The following is a 16,905-nucleotide window of genomic DNA, read 5'->3' as shown; positions in this document are numbered from 1 at the left end:
ACTTGTTTATACCTTAGTTTTCTAGCCTAATAGCCGCACTTAAGTAACTATTAACTGTTAGCAATCCAGCCTCGAGCTATTGCTTGTCTCTACTGTAAGCTTGTTAAGAACTAGATTACTGTGGCTAAGACTTAAGATATTAGCCTTACACCTAAACAGCTATAAATCAAGGGTTAGCTTATAAGGTAATCTGTAGTAGGACATTCTGACCTGTTAGCGTGTAGATTGTTCTGTCCAGCTGTTAAGTAGAAGGAGGGGTCTTAGGGTAAAGAAGACCCTTACCCTTTACCTTCCTCTAAAAGGGTCTTGTGCTTAGCGTTAGTACACACCTCTGAACTAAGGAAGAGGAATCTTTTTAAGAGAACTCGAATGTTTCAGGTGTGCACACCTGTATTCCTGTATTATTCTTAACCTGTCAGTAATTTCTATATAAAATTGTCACTGGCTCGCCTAGTGTGCAACGTAATATGGTCTTGGTTCTAGGGAGTACATCTAACTATATAGCAGTTGCAGCCGTTTTTCTACAATATAAGCGCCTGAATCAGCTCTTAATGCCGACGCTGTTTCTCCACAGCCACTTCTGTTAGTAGCAAGCCAACAAGCCAAATAAGCAAAAAGGAGAGACTTTGCAGGGAGTCAGTCCCCTGAAGAGCATTTGGCCTGGACGCGTTGCCAATTGTATGTGGCCCGCTTGATAACGCAAAGGTTGGAACAGGACGTTAAGCTGTTACCAAGCAGCATCCATGCACCATAAGATTGTCCCAGATATTCAAGAGTTGCTTTAGATGGTAGAGGAAGCCTAGACTAGATGGATGTGAACGCCAGAGATCTGACCCCGATTCTTGATTAGAGCACGTGACGAAAGAGGAATATGGCCCATATAGCGCTGTAAGATATAAAGTATTTTTGCCTAGCTCCGCAAAACGTAAAACAATTCCTTGTGCGTATCCTTGTAGCCAGTCCGCCTGCAGTGCAAACTAGGGACTATCTGATAATCAGGATCTATGGCCACGGTTATGTATTAACACTAGCTTTTTGAGAGCCGGCATGCATCATCCTAGCACAACACTGCAGACAACATTACTTCCACGACCAGTTTACCAGCATCTTAGCTCCAGGCCGTTCGCAAGGACAGAAACACTCCTCAAGGCCTTAAGCCACTCCCTCTTAATACGCGAGAGACGGAAGCCGGACCTTGTTCTCTCCTGCGAATCCAACACTCAAAAAGTCATATAGGACTGGCTCTATCCCGGCCTGCGCCGCTGCTGTTAACCACTCATGCAGACTGACAAGACTATACGTTGTCTTTAGACTATCCTGCTCCTCGAGATACGCCTTCAGTTGACCGAGAGGTAGTTTTTTGTTGTTACAATGATGCACAAACCTGACCATTGCTACACCCTTGGCGTAATCTGTATCAAGTGCGACATCAACAAGCTTACTTGACACTTGTTGCACCGGGACAAGATCAAGAGATCCTTCCATCTTTTCCTCAAGTGCAGGCACCTTGCCTAAGGCTCGTGAGGTGCTGAGGATAGCCGCCATCCAGTCTAGCTTGGGCGCACCCGCTCCGACGATGCTGGCCGGCCGATGAATCACCACGGGCAGACCGCGCTGGGTGCTGAGCCTCTCTAACACCTGTTCGGCCACCCACTTGCTGTCTTGGTATCCGTTCTTCGATTGCGGTTCGGGCATGCGGTCGCTTGCCGACTGCTCCAAAAGCGTCGGGGGTAGCGCATCCCGGTCGTTGACCGTCGGTATGAGAGCAACGCCGCCGGTGGACACGAAGTGAAGAGGGATAGATCGGACAAGTGCCATGCGGCAGAGCTCGATCGTAGACGAGACGTTGGACTGGCGCAGAGACTGGTACGTCTTGAGGAACGACACTTGGGCGCCGTTGTGGATGATCATGTCGGCACGCTTGCTGAGACTGTTGAAATCGGTCACCGAAAGCCCAAGGAGGGGCGAATCCAGGTTGCCGGCGTACTCGACCATCTTGTCGCTTTGCACCGGCACGCGGCGAGCCTGGTCGTCGGCGCCACGGATCGCGATGCAGTGCACCTCGCGAACCCGATCATCGGCAACAAGACGCTGCGCGATCGAGCTTCCCAGGAACCCGGTGGCACCCGTAAGCACCACGACCAGGCCGTTCGGCTTCTGGCGAGAAGAGACGCCATTCTGCGCCGAGGAAGCGGTGTTAATACCAGGTGAAATAGGACGTAATGCTTCTTTGCAAGCATCATCGACCTCCTTGCCCCAATCCATACGTGTAGGTTGGCCGTTTGAGTCAAGTGGGAGGTGGCTGTCGTTGGATGAGGCAAATAGGGCCGCCATCTCGGCCAGAGAGCTGTGTTGGAAGAGCTTAGGCAGCTGAATCTTGGCAGTCGAGAATTTTCTCTCCAGCAGGAACCGAAGCTCGATCAGGTTTCGGGAGTTGCCGCCGAGGTTGAAGAAGTCGGTTTTGGGGTCCCAAATGCCCGAGGCTTTCTCCCCCAGGACCTGCTCCCAGATCTCGGCAACTTGTCTTTCCAACTCGGACAAAGAGACACTTGAATCCTCGGCGCTTCGGTTCGATCGGTTCGACCGTTGCAGGTGGGAGGACGGTATGGGGTATTCGTCGATGGCGCGCCTGTCTATCTTGCCGTTGAGGTTGGTCGGGACTCCGTCGATGGGAATCCAGACCGAAGGGCGCATGTATGGCGGCAACGGAAGCTGTTGGCCGAGTTCATGTGTCGCCCATTCGAGACTCTCCTCGCTGGCGTCTCTGCGCATGACGACCAGGGCAACGAGGGTCTCGGCATCGGGACGCCACGACACGGCGGCGTTGCTGATGATGCCGTTGGAGCAGCGGACGATGGTGGCGGCAATCTCGTCAAGCTCTACCCGTTGGCCCCTGATCTTGACTTGGCTGTCTTGGCCAATGCGGCCAAGCACCGTCAAAGTGCCGTCTTCTGCGGACAAACGGCCAAGATCGCCTGTTCGGTAGACAGGGATGCCCGGGAGCAGGGCGCCTCCGCGAATGAGCTTCGAGTCGATGAACTGGCGCTCTGTCTCCTTAGGCCTGTTGTTGTATCCGCGACTGATGGAGTATGGCGAAGAAATGCAGATCTCACCAGGAAATCCAGCCGGCACAGGGTTCAGCTTCTCGTCCACAATTGTGAGGTTGTAGTTTGGTAATGCGCGAATGCTGTCTGAATCACTCATTACGTCCTCCTCCGTTTGGTAAGGCACCTGACCTCTGCCACAGGTTACGGATGCCTCTGTTGGACCATAGGCGTTCCAGAGCTTGAGGTCGGGAAGAGCCAGATCCCGGAATGCCCGGCGGAGTTGATGCGTGAGCTTTTCGCCTGCTGCATGAGCAGTCCGCCATTGACGACACTGTTTCAAATATTCGAAGCCATACTGATGCATCATGTGAAACTCTGAGGGGACGATACAGGTGTAAGTCACGCCCTCGGATAGCATCAGCTTGGACAGGTGCTTAGGATCACCTCGGCCGTATTGCCCAACGACAATCAGCTTGCCACCGCGGGTCAGGGCATCGAAGATTTGGCCCAGAGCGATGTCGAAGCCATGAGATGTTTGCTGAAGAACCACCTGACGCTCGCCTATAATGTCTTTGCACACGTAGACCTGATTCAGAAGACCTAGGTGTGTCACGCGGACGCCCTTTGGCATGCCAGTCGAACCACTTGTGTACAAAAGAACGGCATCGGCGTCCCTACTGCTCAGGTTCGGCGTCGGTACCGATGCGGAGGACGCCGTTGGTGCCATCAACTCTTCTAAGCGCAATGGCTCAAGCTCTGGATTCTCCGGACGGGCAGCTGCTATCAGATCTTCCGCGAGAACGCCGGTCGCATCGGAGTGAATGACGTGACGGGGCTTGCAATCAATAAGCATAGCCGCGAGCCTCTGTCGAGCATTGCGTGGATCAAGCGGCACCCAAACCAGGCCTTGCTGGAGAACGGCAAGAAGAGTGCAGATGGACCAAACGTCGGGAGTTAGCAGAACGGCAACCCTGGACCCCAGCTGAATCTTGCTGGCTTGGAGACCTCGACAGATCTGGTTGGTTGTCTTGACCATGTCGGAGTATGAGACCTCGTTGCCGTCATCGTCCTTGATGGCGATCGAATCTGGAAACTGTGCTGCGCTTCTTGCAACCTGGTCTATGACAGTACCCTCCCATTCGATATCGACTGGAGAGTGTCAGTATATGTGTGTCACGTGCTAGCTTTTGTTTGGGAAAGGAAAAGGAAACTTGCCTGTCGGCCCATGACCCAGAGCAGCAGCCTTGCGCATCTCGTGCGGATCAGCGAGCGAACAAGTGCTGACCCGGACAGACGAATCGTGCGCAAACGACTTCAACATGTGTGTGTACCACTTCATCAGCATCTTGGTATCGGCCGCGCTGTACATGTACCGTTGTGTGGTGAAGGACAGGATGCAGGCGCCACGAGGAGTATCTGAAACGTCGATCGCCAGGTCGTACGAGTTCTTTGAAGGCACCGCGCCGGTCCATTCGATGACCCCATCACCCAAGGGAGTGGTTGAGGGGATTCCAAGTCGGTAGTTGAATAGAACCTGGAACAGCGGATGATGAGTACTGTAGCGAGACACCTTGAGCTGATCCAGCAGCACCTCGAATGGAACACCGGCGTTGGATAGGGCCTTGAGGACGGAGTCCCGCGTGCGCTGGGCGACTTGGCTGAAGCTCTCGTCCTCCTGGAGCTTGGATCGTAGTGGCAACACGTTGACATAACTGCCCAGGGCCTGCGCGTCATCCGCATCCGGGCCTCGATTGGAATCGACGATGCCGATGTTAATGTCGTCGCTCGTACCAAGACAGCGTGCGAGAAGAGCATGGAAGACGGCAACGTAGAAGTGAAAAGGAGTGATACGGAGTTCGGAAGACTTGCTCCGGATCAGGGAGCATAGATCGGCCTCGATTCTCATGTCGAAGGTCTCAAGGTCATAGTCGGAAAGTGGTTTGCGGCTCCGAGTCTTTGCAAACGGAAGTAGAGGTATGGGACCTAGAGGGCGCTCGTGGACCTTCTTCCAGTAAGAGAGCTTCTCTGCCAATTTGTCCGGAACACATTTCTCCCTCATCTTGGTAGACACGTCGATGGCCTGTGGAGGGGGCATGCTGAGAGGGTGCCCGGCGTAGGCCATGGCCAGCTCAGTAAGGAACACGACTGTAGCTTGAGCGTCCATGACGATGTGGTGATGGACGAAGACGATGTACTGCAGGCCGGGCTGCATTGAGAGCACCACCACAAGCATCAGCTTTCCCCTTGTAATGTCGAAAACGTGCTGGCGCAGCCGTTGCACATGGGCCTCGACATCCGCTTCGTTGTCGATCTGTTTGTGCACAACCTGAATCTTAGAGTCGACGCCCACAGCCTGGACGGCTTGCTGAGTGCTGAGGTCAACAAAGTACGCGCTACGAAGTGCCTCGTGACGCCTGGCGACATGCTCCAGGGCGCCTTCAAACCGGGCAATGTTCAGGTGATGTGAATATCTCCCGTAAAACAAGACGTTTTGGCTGGATTTGTCGGTGAGATACTCATGGAGGAAATAGAGAGCCTCCTGGGAGTGAGACATGGGCCCCGTGCGCTCGTAGTTGTCGGCGTCCGAGGGGCTTGAGCAATCTTGAGCCGTCTGCTGAGCCGCATTGCCATCTGCCGATGGCCCAACGACAGACGGGGCGGTGGTGCTATTCGGAGAATCTGGGCTGTCAGGCCATGACTCGTTATTAGCTTCAACATCGGATGAGGCCTCGGAGCGTGAAGTAGAGGGCGACTCGTCACGCTCGGGGGTGATTTGCGGTGTATCGGGTCGCCGAGCTGCGGCCGGCTCCTCTGTGTTCTTATGGATCTCGGCCTTTGTAGAAGCCGACTCCTGTTTGCCGAGAGAGATGTTGAGTTTGGACTTCACCTCAAAGCTGATATCGGCAATGGTGGCATCGCTGAGAATTCTCAGGGTTGGCACGTCAACAGCAAGCTCCTTGAGGAACCACGAACGCAACTCTACTGCAACCAAGGAATCAATGCCCAGCGAGAGCAGTGCCGTCTTGGGGTCCATGGGAGAGCCAGTGTCGGCGAGCTGCAACACTGCACTGAGCTTGCGTGAGAAGGCCGTCTCAATCGTAGTCAGGACCTCCTCATCGCTCTTCGCATCGGCAATGTGCTGAGACACGTTCTTGTCTGGCTCGGAGCCGACACCTGTCGAGGTGGTGGCTTGGCTCTCGGAGGGCACGAAGTGAGAGAATCGCGGAAACCGCTTCCAGCTCGCCGTGTTGGACATGGCGAGACCTGTGTGCAGCTCCGGATGGAGGCCCTTGTCAGCCCGACCGGCTTCGATCGCCTCCGCCATGATGGTGTGGAACTCGGGCTCGGAGATTGACATGTATGCGGCAGCCTTCATTTGGGCTTCCAGAATCTCGCCTGCGTTGCGCCACATCCACCCGAAGCCGACAAGCATGGCGATGTCGATGACGGAAGCGGACACGCCGCGTGCTCTACGCTGAGATGCTAGGCTGGCCATGAACATGTTTGCGCCGGCATAGTTGGACTGTCCGGGGTTGCCGATCACGCGAGATAGAGACGAGAAGAGGATGAAGAACTCGAGAGGATCGGAGTAGAAGAGTTTGTCGAGATACTCGCTGCCGCGTACCTTGGGGTTCAGGGCGACATCAAAATCTTCCAAGGTCATGGCGCTGAAGGGCCTGTCTCGAAGCACCATGGCACCGTTCATGACACCGCCGACGGGTGGCATCGTCTCGACAATCTGCCGATGAACGTCGCGGAGCATTGTTTCATCGGTGATGTCGAGCGCAAACACTCGAACGTTGGCACCCTTGTTCGCCCAGTCGTTGAGAAAGCTTGGGTCGATGCTCGGCTTTCGACTGGAAATCGCCAGGTGTCGTGCGCCGTTGTCAATCATCCAGTTGCATAGACCGAGACCGAGCTCTCCCGTCAGACCCACGAGGAAGTATGTCTTGTCGTTGGAGAACAGGTTGCTGGTGTCAAGGGGCTTGACAACGGCCACGGCTTTCTCTACGCACTCCCAGTCGACCGTCTCCAGGGGCTCCGAGTTGTGAGGCGCTGTTGTGCGACTCGTGGGCAGCTTGTCAACTGGTATCGCAGAAGGGACGGTGCTGGTAGTAATGCTGGACTCGTTCGCCAGGGATTTGGCTGCGCCTTTGAGAACTTCTCGTACCTCCTCGAAGCTGAGCGACACTTTGAGATGGCCATGGCGGTTAGTCTGGCTAGTGAGGTGACAAACCTCGGCAGTATTGTCCAGATTGGAAGCTAACCGCTGATGAAATCCAGCGATTGCTTCCTCTCCGAGTGTCAGAAGACATAGAACATGCCTTGGAACCTGGGAACGAAGCTCTCGTTCTGTGATGAAAGGGCGGAGAACCCGAGCAGATCTGCCTCCTAGTCCATGTGATCGAGCGTTAAGAGTACTAGAGGCAGTCCAAAATAGATCAAGGCCATGAGCGGATGCTATTTCGAAAGCAATTCCAGCAACTGACGCCTCGGCAACGTGCAGCCAGACTGTGCCCTTGACCTTTGCCAGAGGCTTGACGAGACTTTCGCAAATGATACGAGCAAGAGCTGCCCGGAGCGATGCCTGGGGAGAGGAAAGATTGCTTGATGCTTGAGGAAGTGTTATGATGTTGTCGGATGAAACTCTGATAACGGAACAGTTGATGGGAGTCAAGGCGAGAACCGTTTGTCCCGACTCGAGGACCTTACCGAAAGAGACGAAATGCTGCTGGCCGTCTTTTGTGACCACTGGGAAGAGAGAGCACACCTGAACCCGTACTTCAACCCATTGGGAAGAGACATCACTGCCAGCCTCAACGATGGTGGAGGTCTGCTCTAGCCAGCAAACGCCACTGGGCGACTCCCTCCTCAACGTGACCGGTTGGCGCGAGGGATCTACTTCGCTTTGGACCGCGCGTCTTCCGGAGTTGATCCTTTGATTGGACGCCTCCTCGGGAAGGATTCTGGGGATGTACGTGTCGCCATTTTGAATCACAGTCTCTGTTTCACTGGTCCAGACCACATCTTCAAACTCCGGATCGTCCGTGTAAGGCATACGAAGCAGAACATTGGACAATAAAACTGCAGGCTTCTCCGTGGTTTCAAGGTCCAAGTCGACAAATTGGAGGTTCAAGTGCGTGAGCTCGTGCATCACTGACCGCCCAAGACCGACAATGATGCTGGCGTACGGGTCCTCAGCGCGGCACCCCTGAGTTGCCCATAGGATGTTCTTGGAATTGTTGAAGATGCTCTTGAGATTTTGGAACTTGGCGGGGTTCATGTTGCGGAAGGTTGCCTCGTGAAGGTCGACGAGCGAGACGACGGTGCTACCCAAAGGCAGAACACCATCAGCCAAGGCGGGGTCTTGAAGTCCTTGAGAGACAGTGACGGTGCTCGCGAACGGAGAGAGCAAGTCTTTCATCTCGTTCACGACTGCTGCGACTTCTGATGCACCGTCAGGACTGATGAGAGCCAGGTGATCGATCCTGGGAGCAAGTGGCTGGTTGGGCCCAACGAGCAGAGGGTCCCTTAGCGCCCGAACCCTGTCATCCAAAGCCTGGGTTGTGAAGACGGAGAAAGTGTATCGGTTCTCGTCCTCAAGATCACGACACTGGACGTCGACACCTGAGAAGCCTTGGCGGCGCAGAATGCCTTGCCACTCGTCGATGGAGACCGTTGGGTGGTTGATCCGTCCTTCTTCTTGACCGAGCCACCAACCCGGCAGTGCCGAAAAGATGGTCTGGATCCACAAGGCCTCACTCGTAATCTCCAACAGGATCATCCGGCCGCCAGGTCGAAGGAGCTCGTGGCAATTGGCGATGGTTTTCTCCAGGTGCTTGGTAGCATGGATCACGTTGGCGGCCATAATCACGTCGAACGAGTGCGCTTCAAAGCCCTGTTCCACCGGATCGCGCTCGATGTCCAGTGTTTTGAACATCATCTTGTGCGTATGGCTTGAGAAGGCGGAAGCGGCCTTTTCGAAGAAACCCGGTGAGATGTCCGTATAGGTGTAAGAGGCGAAGTTGGACTTGAGACATTTCAGGGCTGTGGTGGTGGTTCCTCCTGTTCCCGCACCAATCTCGAGGATGTTCATCTGCGGATAGCGATGGGCAAGCTGTCCGACGAGCTCGCCAACCTGGGTGTTGGCCGTCTGCCCGCCGATACAGTCCTTGTAAAGTCTGTTCAAGACATTGTCCTCCATGAGAATCTGCAACGGGGGGACGTTGCCACGCACAATGTCAGGGTACGCCTCTCCGATGGCGTGGACAGCGCGCAGACTGATTTCATCACCGAACTCTTCGCGCCAGCCCTGTACATCCTCTTCTCGGTCGTATACCCACTCTGTCTTGACTCTGGGATGCTGGCCGTTTTCGATGGAAGGTAGTAGCCGGTCGAACACCCATCCCAAGGAGGCTTTATAGTGCCAGGCCATGTCTTCTATCTCCGAATCCGAGATCTGCTCCCTCAGTCTCCTCAAGAAGAAGTATGAGGTTCTCTCCAAGACCTCGTACAGCCTTGAATCGTCATGGCTCGCTTTGATGATTCTGTTGTTCTCAATGCCGCAAGAGATGTCCTTTCTCCAGACCGTACGGGAGAAGAGTTTCCGATCCTTGTCCGGGCTTTGTGTCGTAAACGAGGTGCAGGTAAGGCCCTCAAGCTGACACTCAAGGCTACCAGCGGAGGAGTAGATGTCTACATCGGCACAAATGATCTTATCAGAGGCGTCACGCAAGATACAGTCAGCATTGAAATGCTTTTGCTGCTGTCGTTGCTTCTCGCGCCCTTTGGCCGGCATCATCCTGATGCGACGAATACTAGTCGGAAGGTAGGCAGTCCACATGCGTCCGTCGTTCGGGTAGCAGAATGCGGAGAATACGCCATGGAAAGATGTGTCCAGTACCGCAGGGTCGATGAGCAAGTGAGTTCGGTCATTCTGGGACATGGTAACGGTGGCGAAGCCCAGACGTCTAGATATGGAGTTTGCCAGAAAGTCCCCAGAATATTCAAGACCAATACCACTCACACTGGAGTAAAACTGGTCGAGATTCACGTCGGTAAGTGGAAGCCGCTGCTCACTTCTTAGCGGCTGCAGAGTTCCGGCCTCCTGGGCTGCTGCGTCCAGAGCACTACCAGCCGTACTACTCACGATGATGGTAGCCGACCCAGTGAAGTTGCAGTTGCTATGCTCATCGGCTCCAGCGTCCGCTTCGATGCTGAAGCAAGAAAACTCGGCGACGGTGGTTGTTGCATCTTGCTGGCGCGTATGGATCACAAAGGTGACCTCGGTGCCGGTGGAGGACTGTTCGGACAGCGTGATTGCTCGATGGATCTTCATGTCGTTCAGCTCAATCACCTTGGTCTTGTTGGGTTGATCTGGGATCAAGTACGACGCCGCTTCCACAGCCATGGATACGTAACCCGCTGCCGGGAAAAGGACCTGGTTTTGGAACTTGTGCCCACGGAGCCAGTCCATCTCGCTGACCCTCATGATCTTCCGCCATTGCACCTCTTGACGGTTGCCACTGACGGTGGGCAGACCAAGTAAGTCGTGTTCCGGTTCCCTGCGACCTCGCCACAGCTTGGATATTCGGGATTCCCACATGAGGGACTTGCTGTGATTCCATGGGAAGGTGGGCAGAGATTTGCAAACTCGAGGGTTAAAGGATGCGGGATTGGGCACGCAGGCTCGAGCAAATGCCTCAAAATCGGGCATAGGCTGGCTCTGGAAGTCAACTTGCACATGTTTCCATACAAAGCCCAGAGCCTCCGAGAAAGCGGCGAAATCGTCCTCGCCCCTCTTGAGCACACCGCTGTATGGCACCGCAACGCCGGCCAGGGTCTTGGTCAGATCGCTAGCCGGACCGCGCAGAGCTGGATGAGGGCCGACTTCGAGTACGAGATCAAGTCGTTGGCTTTCTTGAACAGCCCTATCCAGCGCCTGGGAAAACAAGACTGGTTTGACGAGATTGTCCACCCAGTATTGCCCAGCATAGCTCTCTGGCTCGTGTGTGTAGCGTCCAGCCGATCCGTGGACGCTTGAATACCAGACGCAGTCACCGCCGACGTCGGTCCGGAGGACTTTGATGTTGCAGGCGCGTAGTGATTCTAGGTAGGCCCCCGAGCAAGGCTTCATGTGATGAGAGTGATAGGCCTTGTCTACTTGAAGCGCACGTGCAAAGACTCCTTCAGCGTCAAGAACTTGTTTTGCCTCTAGTATGGCATCAGCGTCTCCTGAAACGGTGACGCTAGATCTGGCATTACTTGCAGCAACCGAGATGCGGCCACGGAACTGGGGACGCTGGCAGAATGTTTCTGCGTTCTGGAGAGACAACCCGATGGCCATCATTTTACCAGGTTGACCGGTTGGTGAAGAAGAGAGATGGGAATGCAACCCGCGGTAGTAGGCAATACGGATCGCATCTCGAGCAGTCAAGTATCCAGCGGCGTATGCAGCGGCAATCTCTCCAGAAGAGTGTCCAACGACTCCATGGAAAGAAATACCTGCCACCCTCAAGAGGTCAACGAGGGCGATCTGTACAGCTGTGCAGATGGGCTGCGCTATCTCCGCCTCCTTGACGCGAGAGCTCTCAGCAGGCGCAAACAGCTCAGAGCGGAGGGACCACGACGGGGCATCAGGGAGATCATCCAAGGACTCTTGAAGCTGACTGATGGACTTTCGGAAACAGGCTGACTGCCTATGAAGCTCCGAACCCATTCGTGGCCATTGTGCACCTTGACCAGTAAAAACACCCAGAATGCGAGCCGGGTACTTGTCAGTTACTCTTATGGCTTTGGAGGACTGTACCGAGAGAGCATTCGGATCCTTGCTGGCGGCGTCCAAACGTTCAATGAGCTGCTCTCTCTCGGTAGCAGCGACTGCAAATCGAACGGGGAAATGCTCACGTCGAACCTGTAAGGTCCAGGCCAGGTCTCGTAGATTGAAATCAGGCCCGGACTTAAGCGCCTGAGACAGGTTTGACACGGCAGCCAGAAGGCCCTCGTCAGAGCTTGCAGAAAGTGTGAACGGTCCCAATTGCTGCTGATTGCTGTGAGCCGCGACGTTCGAGACGACATTCGAATCCCTTCCATAGTCTGAGTTCCCCGAAGAAGGCCAGCTCTCGATAATGGCATGGGCGTTCGTTCCACCAAAACCGAACGAATTGATGCTGGCCCTCCGCGGCGTACCCTTCGGCAGCTCCGGCCATGATTGAAGGCTGGTTGGAACCTCGAGATGATCGTAGAATGGCTCGATTTTGGGGTTTAGACGGTTGAAATGAAGGTTTGGGGGGATCTGGCCATGCTGAACGGCCAAGGCGGCCTTGAGCAACCCGGCAAGTCCGGCTGCCCCCTCTAGATGTCCGATGACGGTCTTCACAGACCCGACATACAGGGTGTCTTGTGCCAGTTCCTGTCCTATGTTCTCGGGGAAGAATGCATCGCGAATCGCGCGGGCTTCTTTAGGATCGCCTGCTTGGGTGCCCGTCCCGTGTGCCTCGAAGTATTGACAGCGATCCTCGGTCTTTCTCCAGTCTAAGCCGCACTTGCTGTAAGTCGATCGAATAAGTGCGGCTTGGGCTTCGGCGCTTGGAACGGTAAGCCCTTCCGATCGACCGTCTTGGTTTACTCCCGTCTCTCTGATGATGCATTCGATGTGGTCGTTGTCCGCTATCGCCTGGCTGAGCCGCTTGATAATGACGGCCGCGAAGCCTTCGCCTCGAGCATAGCCATCTGCCTCATAGTCCCACATCCGGGAGCGTCCGGTCGGTGACAACATGGAGAGCTTTCCAGACATTAGTTACAATTATATCCTCAACTGGGGTGATATCCTGGGGGTGACTGACTTGGGACTCATAGATGTACTTCTCAGGCCCGAGAATTAGGTTGACTCCGGCCGCCACCGCCAAGTTGATCTCACCGCCTCTCAGCGCTTGCACGGCTTGATGCAGAGCAACCAAACTTGAAGAACAAGCAGTGTCGATGTTGACAGAGGGGCCTCGCCAGTCAAAAAAGTAAGACACGCGGTTGGCGATAATTGCTCTGCTCGATCCCGTGGCTGTGTACTGCGGGGCGCATTGGACGTCCTTGTTCAATATGTCGTAATAATCGTCCGTCATCTGACCGACATAGACGCCGGTGGGAGACCCTCGAAGGTCCGACATGGCATATCCAGCTGCCTCGATGCCTTCGTAGACCGTTTCGAGAAGAAGCCGTTGCTGGGGATCCATGCTTTCGGCTTCTTTGGGGTTGAGGTTGAAAAAGCCATAGTCGAATTCACCCACGTCTTCTTCTCGAACGTACGAGTGAGCGACGTTGGAAGTCTGATCGCCTCTGTTAGTACCTGTGTTTCAGAGGCAATTTATTGGCTGAACTCAGTGAGGAAAGAAATTAAAAAACCGCGAATGAGGAGCAGCCTGCCAGAAGGCCCAAAAGCGGTGAATCCAGGAGCGGCAGCAGAGGTGTAATAACCTGGCCACGGGCCACAGCAACTCTTCTGTATCTGCCTAACTTTGTGCTCTTGAAGAGAAAAGGCAGAACTCACGCCATGACGAACACTCTCAGGGTGGTGAAACGAATGCTGGTTGAACTTGGCGGAGGGAATCTCCTTTCGAAGGTCCGGGGGGTTACGCAAAATCTGCCAAAGCTTCGATGGAGAGTGCGCAGCGCCTGGGAAGCGACAACTGGTTCCCACAATCGCTACTGGCTCGGTCTTCCAGCTTTCTCTACGAGCCATAATTGGACGGGTAACCGAACTTTTGAAAAGTGTTTGATCTGGATTGGAAGCGGCTTGATAGAAGAGTGCCCTGGATGGAGTGGTATTCCTTCCTAGGGGATCGTCTCGATGCTGAGCAAACCCGAATGGAAGGTCAAGAGTTGTATATCAGTTCTTGAGTATTCGCTCCTCGTAATAGGGAGCAAGGAGTTGACTCTGATTTTTCATTGATATCAAGTGAAGCTACTTACACTTATCGCATCACCTAATATCAAGTTCATGGGTACGCAGTGCAGCTAGTTGCGGTGGGTTACAGGCAACGTTCACAGCAATACAAGCTCGTAGCTTGGCCAATGATGGGAATCTACAATGTAAGCTTCCCCTTGTCGCCTCGTACGCAAGTTGGACCGGCAGATTGCGCTCACTTGGTGGCGGCGGTGGCGGCTCGGTAGAGACACGGCGTAATCACCATTTACCCGTGCTAGAGGATATGCACCGAGGTCGGCATATTTCTGACTTCCTTCGCCCGGTGGTTTGATCGAATGTATCACGCCAAAGAAGCTGACAACCTCCGTAGCATAGTGCTTTTTGCATCTAAACATCTTTGAGTCCTTCTGCCAAATTTCGTTGATAGGAGAGGTGGGCGCGTGGTGATGTTGTTGTGAAGCTCGCCTAAATCGCAAGTTGTCCTTCCAAATATTCACCATCTCAATTCGTATCAGGGTTCCAGAAATGAGCGTTCGAAAGGCACTTGTCGGGAAAGGACCCGGCGAATACGAAATCATCCATGATGGCCCTATACCTGATCTCCAGACAGACCAGATGCTATGCAAAACCAACGCAGTAGCCCTGAACCCGGCGGATGCGAAGACTATCGACAGCTCCCCGTGCCCGGGGATCGGCGGCTACGATTTTTCCGGCACCGTTGTCAAGGTTGGAAGTTCTGTCACGCGGTTCAAGCCTGGTGATGATGTCTTTGGATTCGTACACGGTCTGAACTCGGACAATCACGATTCTGGTGCATTTGCAGACCACGTCGTTGCAACCGCCGACCTCTGCTGCAAGATGCCCTCATCAATTACATCCTACCAGGCATCCACAATGGCGCTGGCATTTGGAACGGTGGGCTACGCAATGTTCAAGCAGCTCGGACTCGCTATGCCTGGCACCGAAACCGGCGAGAGGCCGGAATATGTTCTTGTTGCCGGCGGCAACACAGCGTCTGGCAGGATGGCAATCCAGCTCCTGAAGCTGTAAGTAACCTATCCCCAGAGCTATTCTAAAATCTGTGGATCTCTAGCTGAAACTTCACTTAGATCCGGAATCGAACCAGTCGTCACTTGCAGCGTCAACGTCAGCGCCATCATGAAAGACCTCGGTGCTGCGAAAACTTTCGACTATCGATCCAGCACGTGCGGTCGAGAAATAAAGAATTTCACCCGCAACAAACTGGTGCATGCTCTAGACTGTGTCACTTCCGCCGATACCATGGCTTCTTGTTTCGAAGCCATCGGTGGCAAAGGGGGGAAATACATCGGACTTGAGGCCCCTCCGACTCATGTAAAGTACAGCCGACGAGACGTGGCCGTTGACTGGGTTCAGGCCCTGTCACTCTTTGGCAAACCTGTGAAGCTAGATGGCGTGTATGGCAGACCCGCCTCGCAGTCGGATCGTCAGTTCGCCGCTCAGCTGTATAGGGCGGCCGAAAGATGGACCCAGGAAGGTTTGGTACGGGGCCCTGAATTCCAACTTCGAGCAGGCGGATTAGAAGGTATCACTGAGGGGATTGATCAAGTTCGCAAGGGCAAGGTTCGAGGCTTTAAGTTAGTGTACCCGATAGCTTAGAATACTGCACAGACTAGCACTCTTGAATGAAATAGTAGTTGTCTCTTGAACATTGCCCAGCGTCGTGAACCTGTTTACAGCATTAAATGGACGTGAGCTAAATGCCAAGCACTGATAAACCAGATCTGATAAGTTTCTGCCAGATCTAATGATGGTACAGAGTAACCGTATTATGCACATGTCGTAAACTTGCATGTAGCCCCATGGCTCGACATTCTGGAATGTCAAGTCTGACTAACCGACATGGTTCAGCTCGCTCAGGATCATACCAGTGAGCATTTCTTTTCTAACCCAGCCAGAATCATCGCAGCCTCGACCGGAATTCACCGAAATTCAATAGTTTCTGACATGCGCCGCTTCCTTCGTCAGCCCCCATTTCCGATACCAGACACCAGGGCGCGACCTTCACACCCCTTCTTGATCCTGAACCCTGGCTCAACCCTGCGCCTCTTCCTCGATTCTGTTGCCTAGTTTTCATTCGGACCGGAACGCCTGGAATGTGATCAAGGCTGATCAAGCCCGCTTCCTACATACATATATAAAGAGGAGTGAACGTGCGTGTCATGTTGCTGATTTCTAGGCCAGGCCATTCTCTCTCTGGACCATCACCAAGTCTCACTTTCTGGGCGCATTTACATATAGAGCCGCGTTTTCTTTCACACAAACACCCTACCTCTCAAAATCACCAAAATGAGGCTTCCCTGCATCGCAAATGTTACCACCGTTGGTGTAAAGATGCTGCTGTTCGCACGACGCCGTCAAGATCTCACCCCCACTCAATTCCACGACTACTACGAGAACACACACATGCCTCTCCTCAAAAACCTCTCGGGAGACGTGTTTCCCTTATCCCACACCCGGTCTTATGTCATTCGTGATGAGCCCGACTTCTTGGCCAGAGTCGTGCTTGGCGAGCAGTCCGACTTTGTCTTCGATTCCATGGCCATTTTGACCTGGAGGGACGAGGCCCATTTCAACGCCACCTTTACGGTTTATGGAGACGAAAACGTTGGAAAGAAGATCAAGGAGGACGAAGAGAACTTCATCGAGTGGGGAAAGGCCGTTCTTGTTGCTTGAGCTCTGTCGGGTTTTTAGCTGATCCTTTATGCGCTTCCCATGGTTTTTCTTATAGAGTTAGATTCTTTGCCATACATCCAACCTTCGAGCCTCGCATACTGACAATATCGCCACCAATTATAAGCTTATATATACATTTTATTTCTCATAGCCTTGCATAGAGTGACGTGAACTAATCCCAGAGAAGGACAGTAGGGTTGCACTATATAACTTCTGCTGCTA

The 16,905-nt window shown here is 53.8% G+C and overlaps 3 protein-coding genes across 3 annotated transcripts; 2 read left to right on the top strand and 1 right to left on the bottom strand.

Annotated features, from left to right (window-relative positions):
* Positions 1-3,798: 3,798 nt before the first annotated feature.
* Positions 3,799-13,460, bottom strand: LY79DRAFT_69508 (uncharacterized protein). Its single transcript, XM_060564808.1, has 3 exons — positions 13,421-13,460; positions 12,893-13,369; positions 3,799-12,831 (listed from the first exon to the last, which is right to left on the bottom strand). The coding sequence occupies exons 2-3, from the start codon at positions 13,274-13,276 to the stop codon at positions 4,228-4,230; spliced, it is 8,988 nt and encodes a 2,995-aa protein (XP_060407946.1). The 5' UTR covers positions 13,277-13,369; positions 13,421-13,460; the 3' UTR covers positions 3,799-4,227.
* Positions 13,461-14,493: 1,033 nt separating this feature from the next.
* LY79DRAFT_674463 (alcohol dehydrogenase GroES-like domain-containing protein) lies at positions 14,494-15,606 on the top strand (the record flags this gene model as incomplete). The annotated part of the gene is made up of 2 exons (XM_060564308.1): positions 14,494-15,014; positions 15,078-15,606. The coding sequence occupies 2 exons, from the start codon at positions 14,494-14,496 to the stop codon at positions 15,604-15,606; spliced, it is 1,050 nt and encodes a 349-aa protein (XP_060407945.1).
* Positions 15,607-16,296: 690 nt separating this feature from the next.
* LY79DRAFT_584522 (hype protein) lies at positions 16,297-16,683 on the top strand (the record flags this gene model as incomplete). The annotated part of the gene is made up of 1 exon (XM_060560410.1): positions 16,297-16,683. The coding sequence occupies one exon, from the start codon at positions 16,297-16,299 to the stop codon at positions 16,681-16,683; it is 387 nt and encodes a 128-aa protein (XP_060407944.1).
* Positions 16,684-16,905: the final 222 nt, after the last annotated feature.

This window comes from Colletotrichum navitas (assembly GCF_030913465.1).
Source record: "Colletotrichum navitas strain CBS 125086 chromosome Unknown LY79scaffold_124, whole genome shotgun sequence".
NCBI lineage: Eukaryota > Fungi > Ascomycota > Sordariomycetes > Glomerellales > Glomerellaceae > Colletotrichum > Colletotrichum navitas.
Note: the sequence above shows the minus strand (reverse complement) of the source record. Positions and strands in the feature narration are given on the sequence as shown.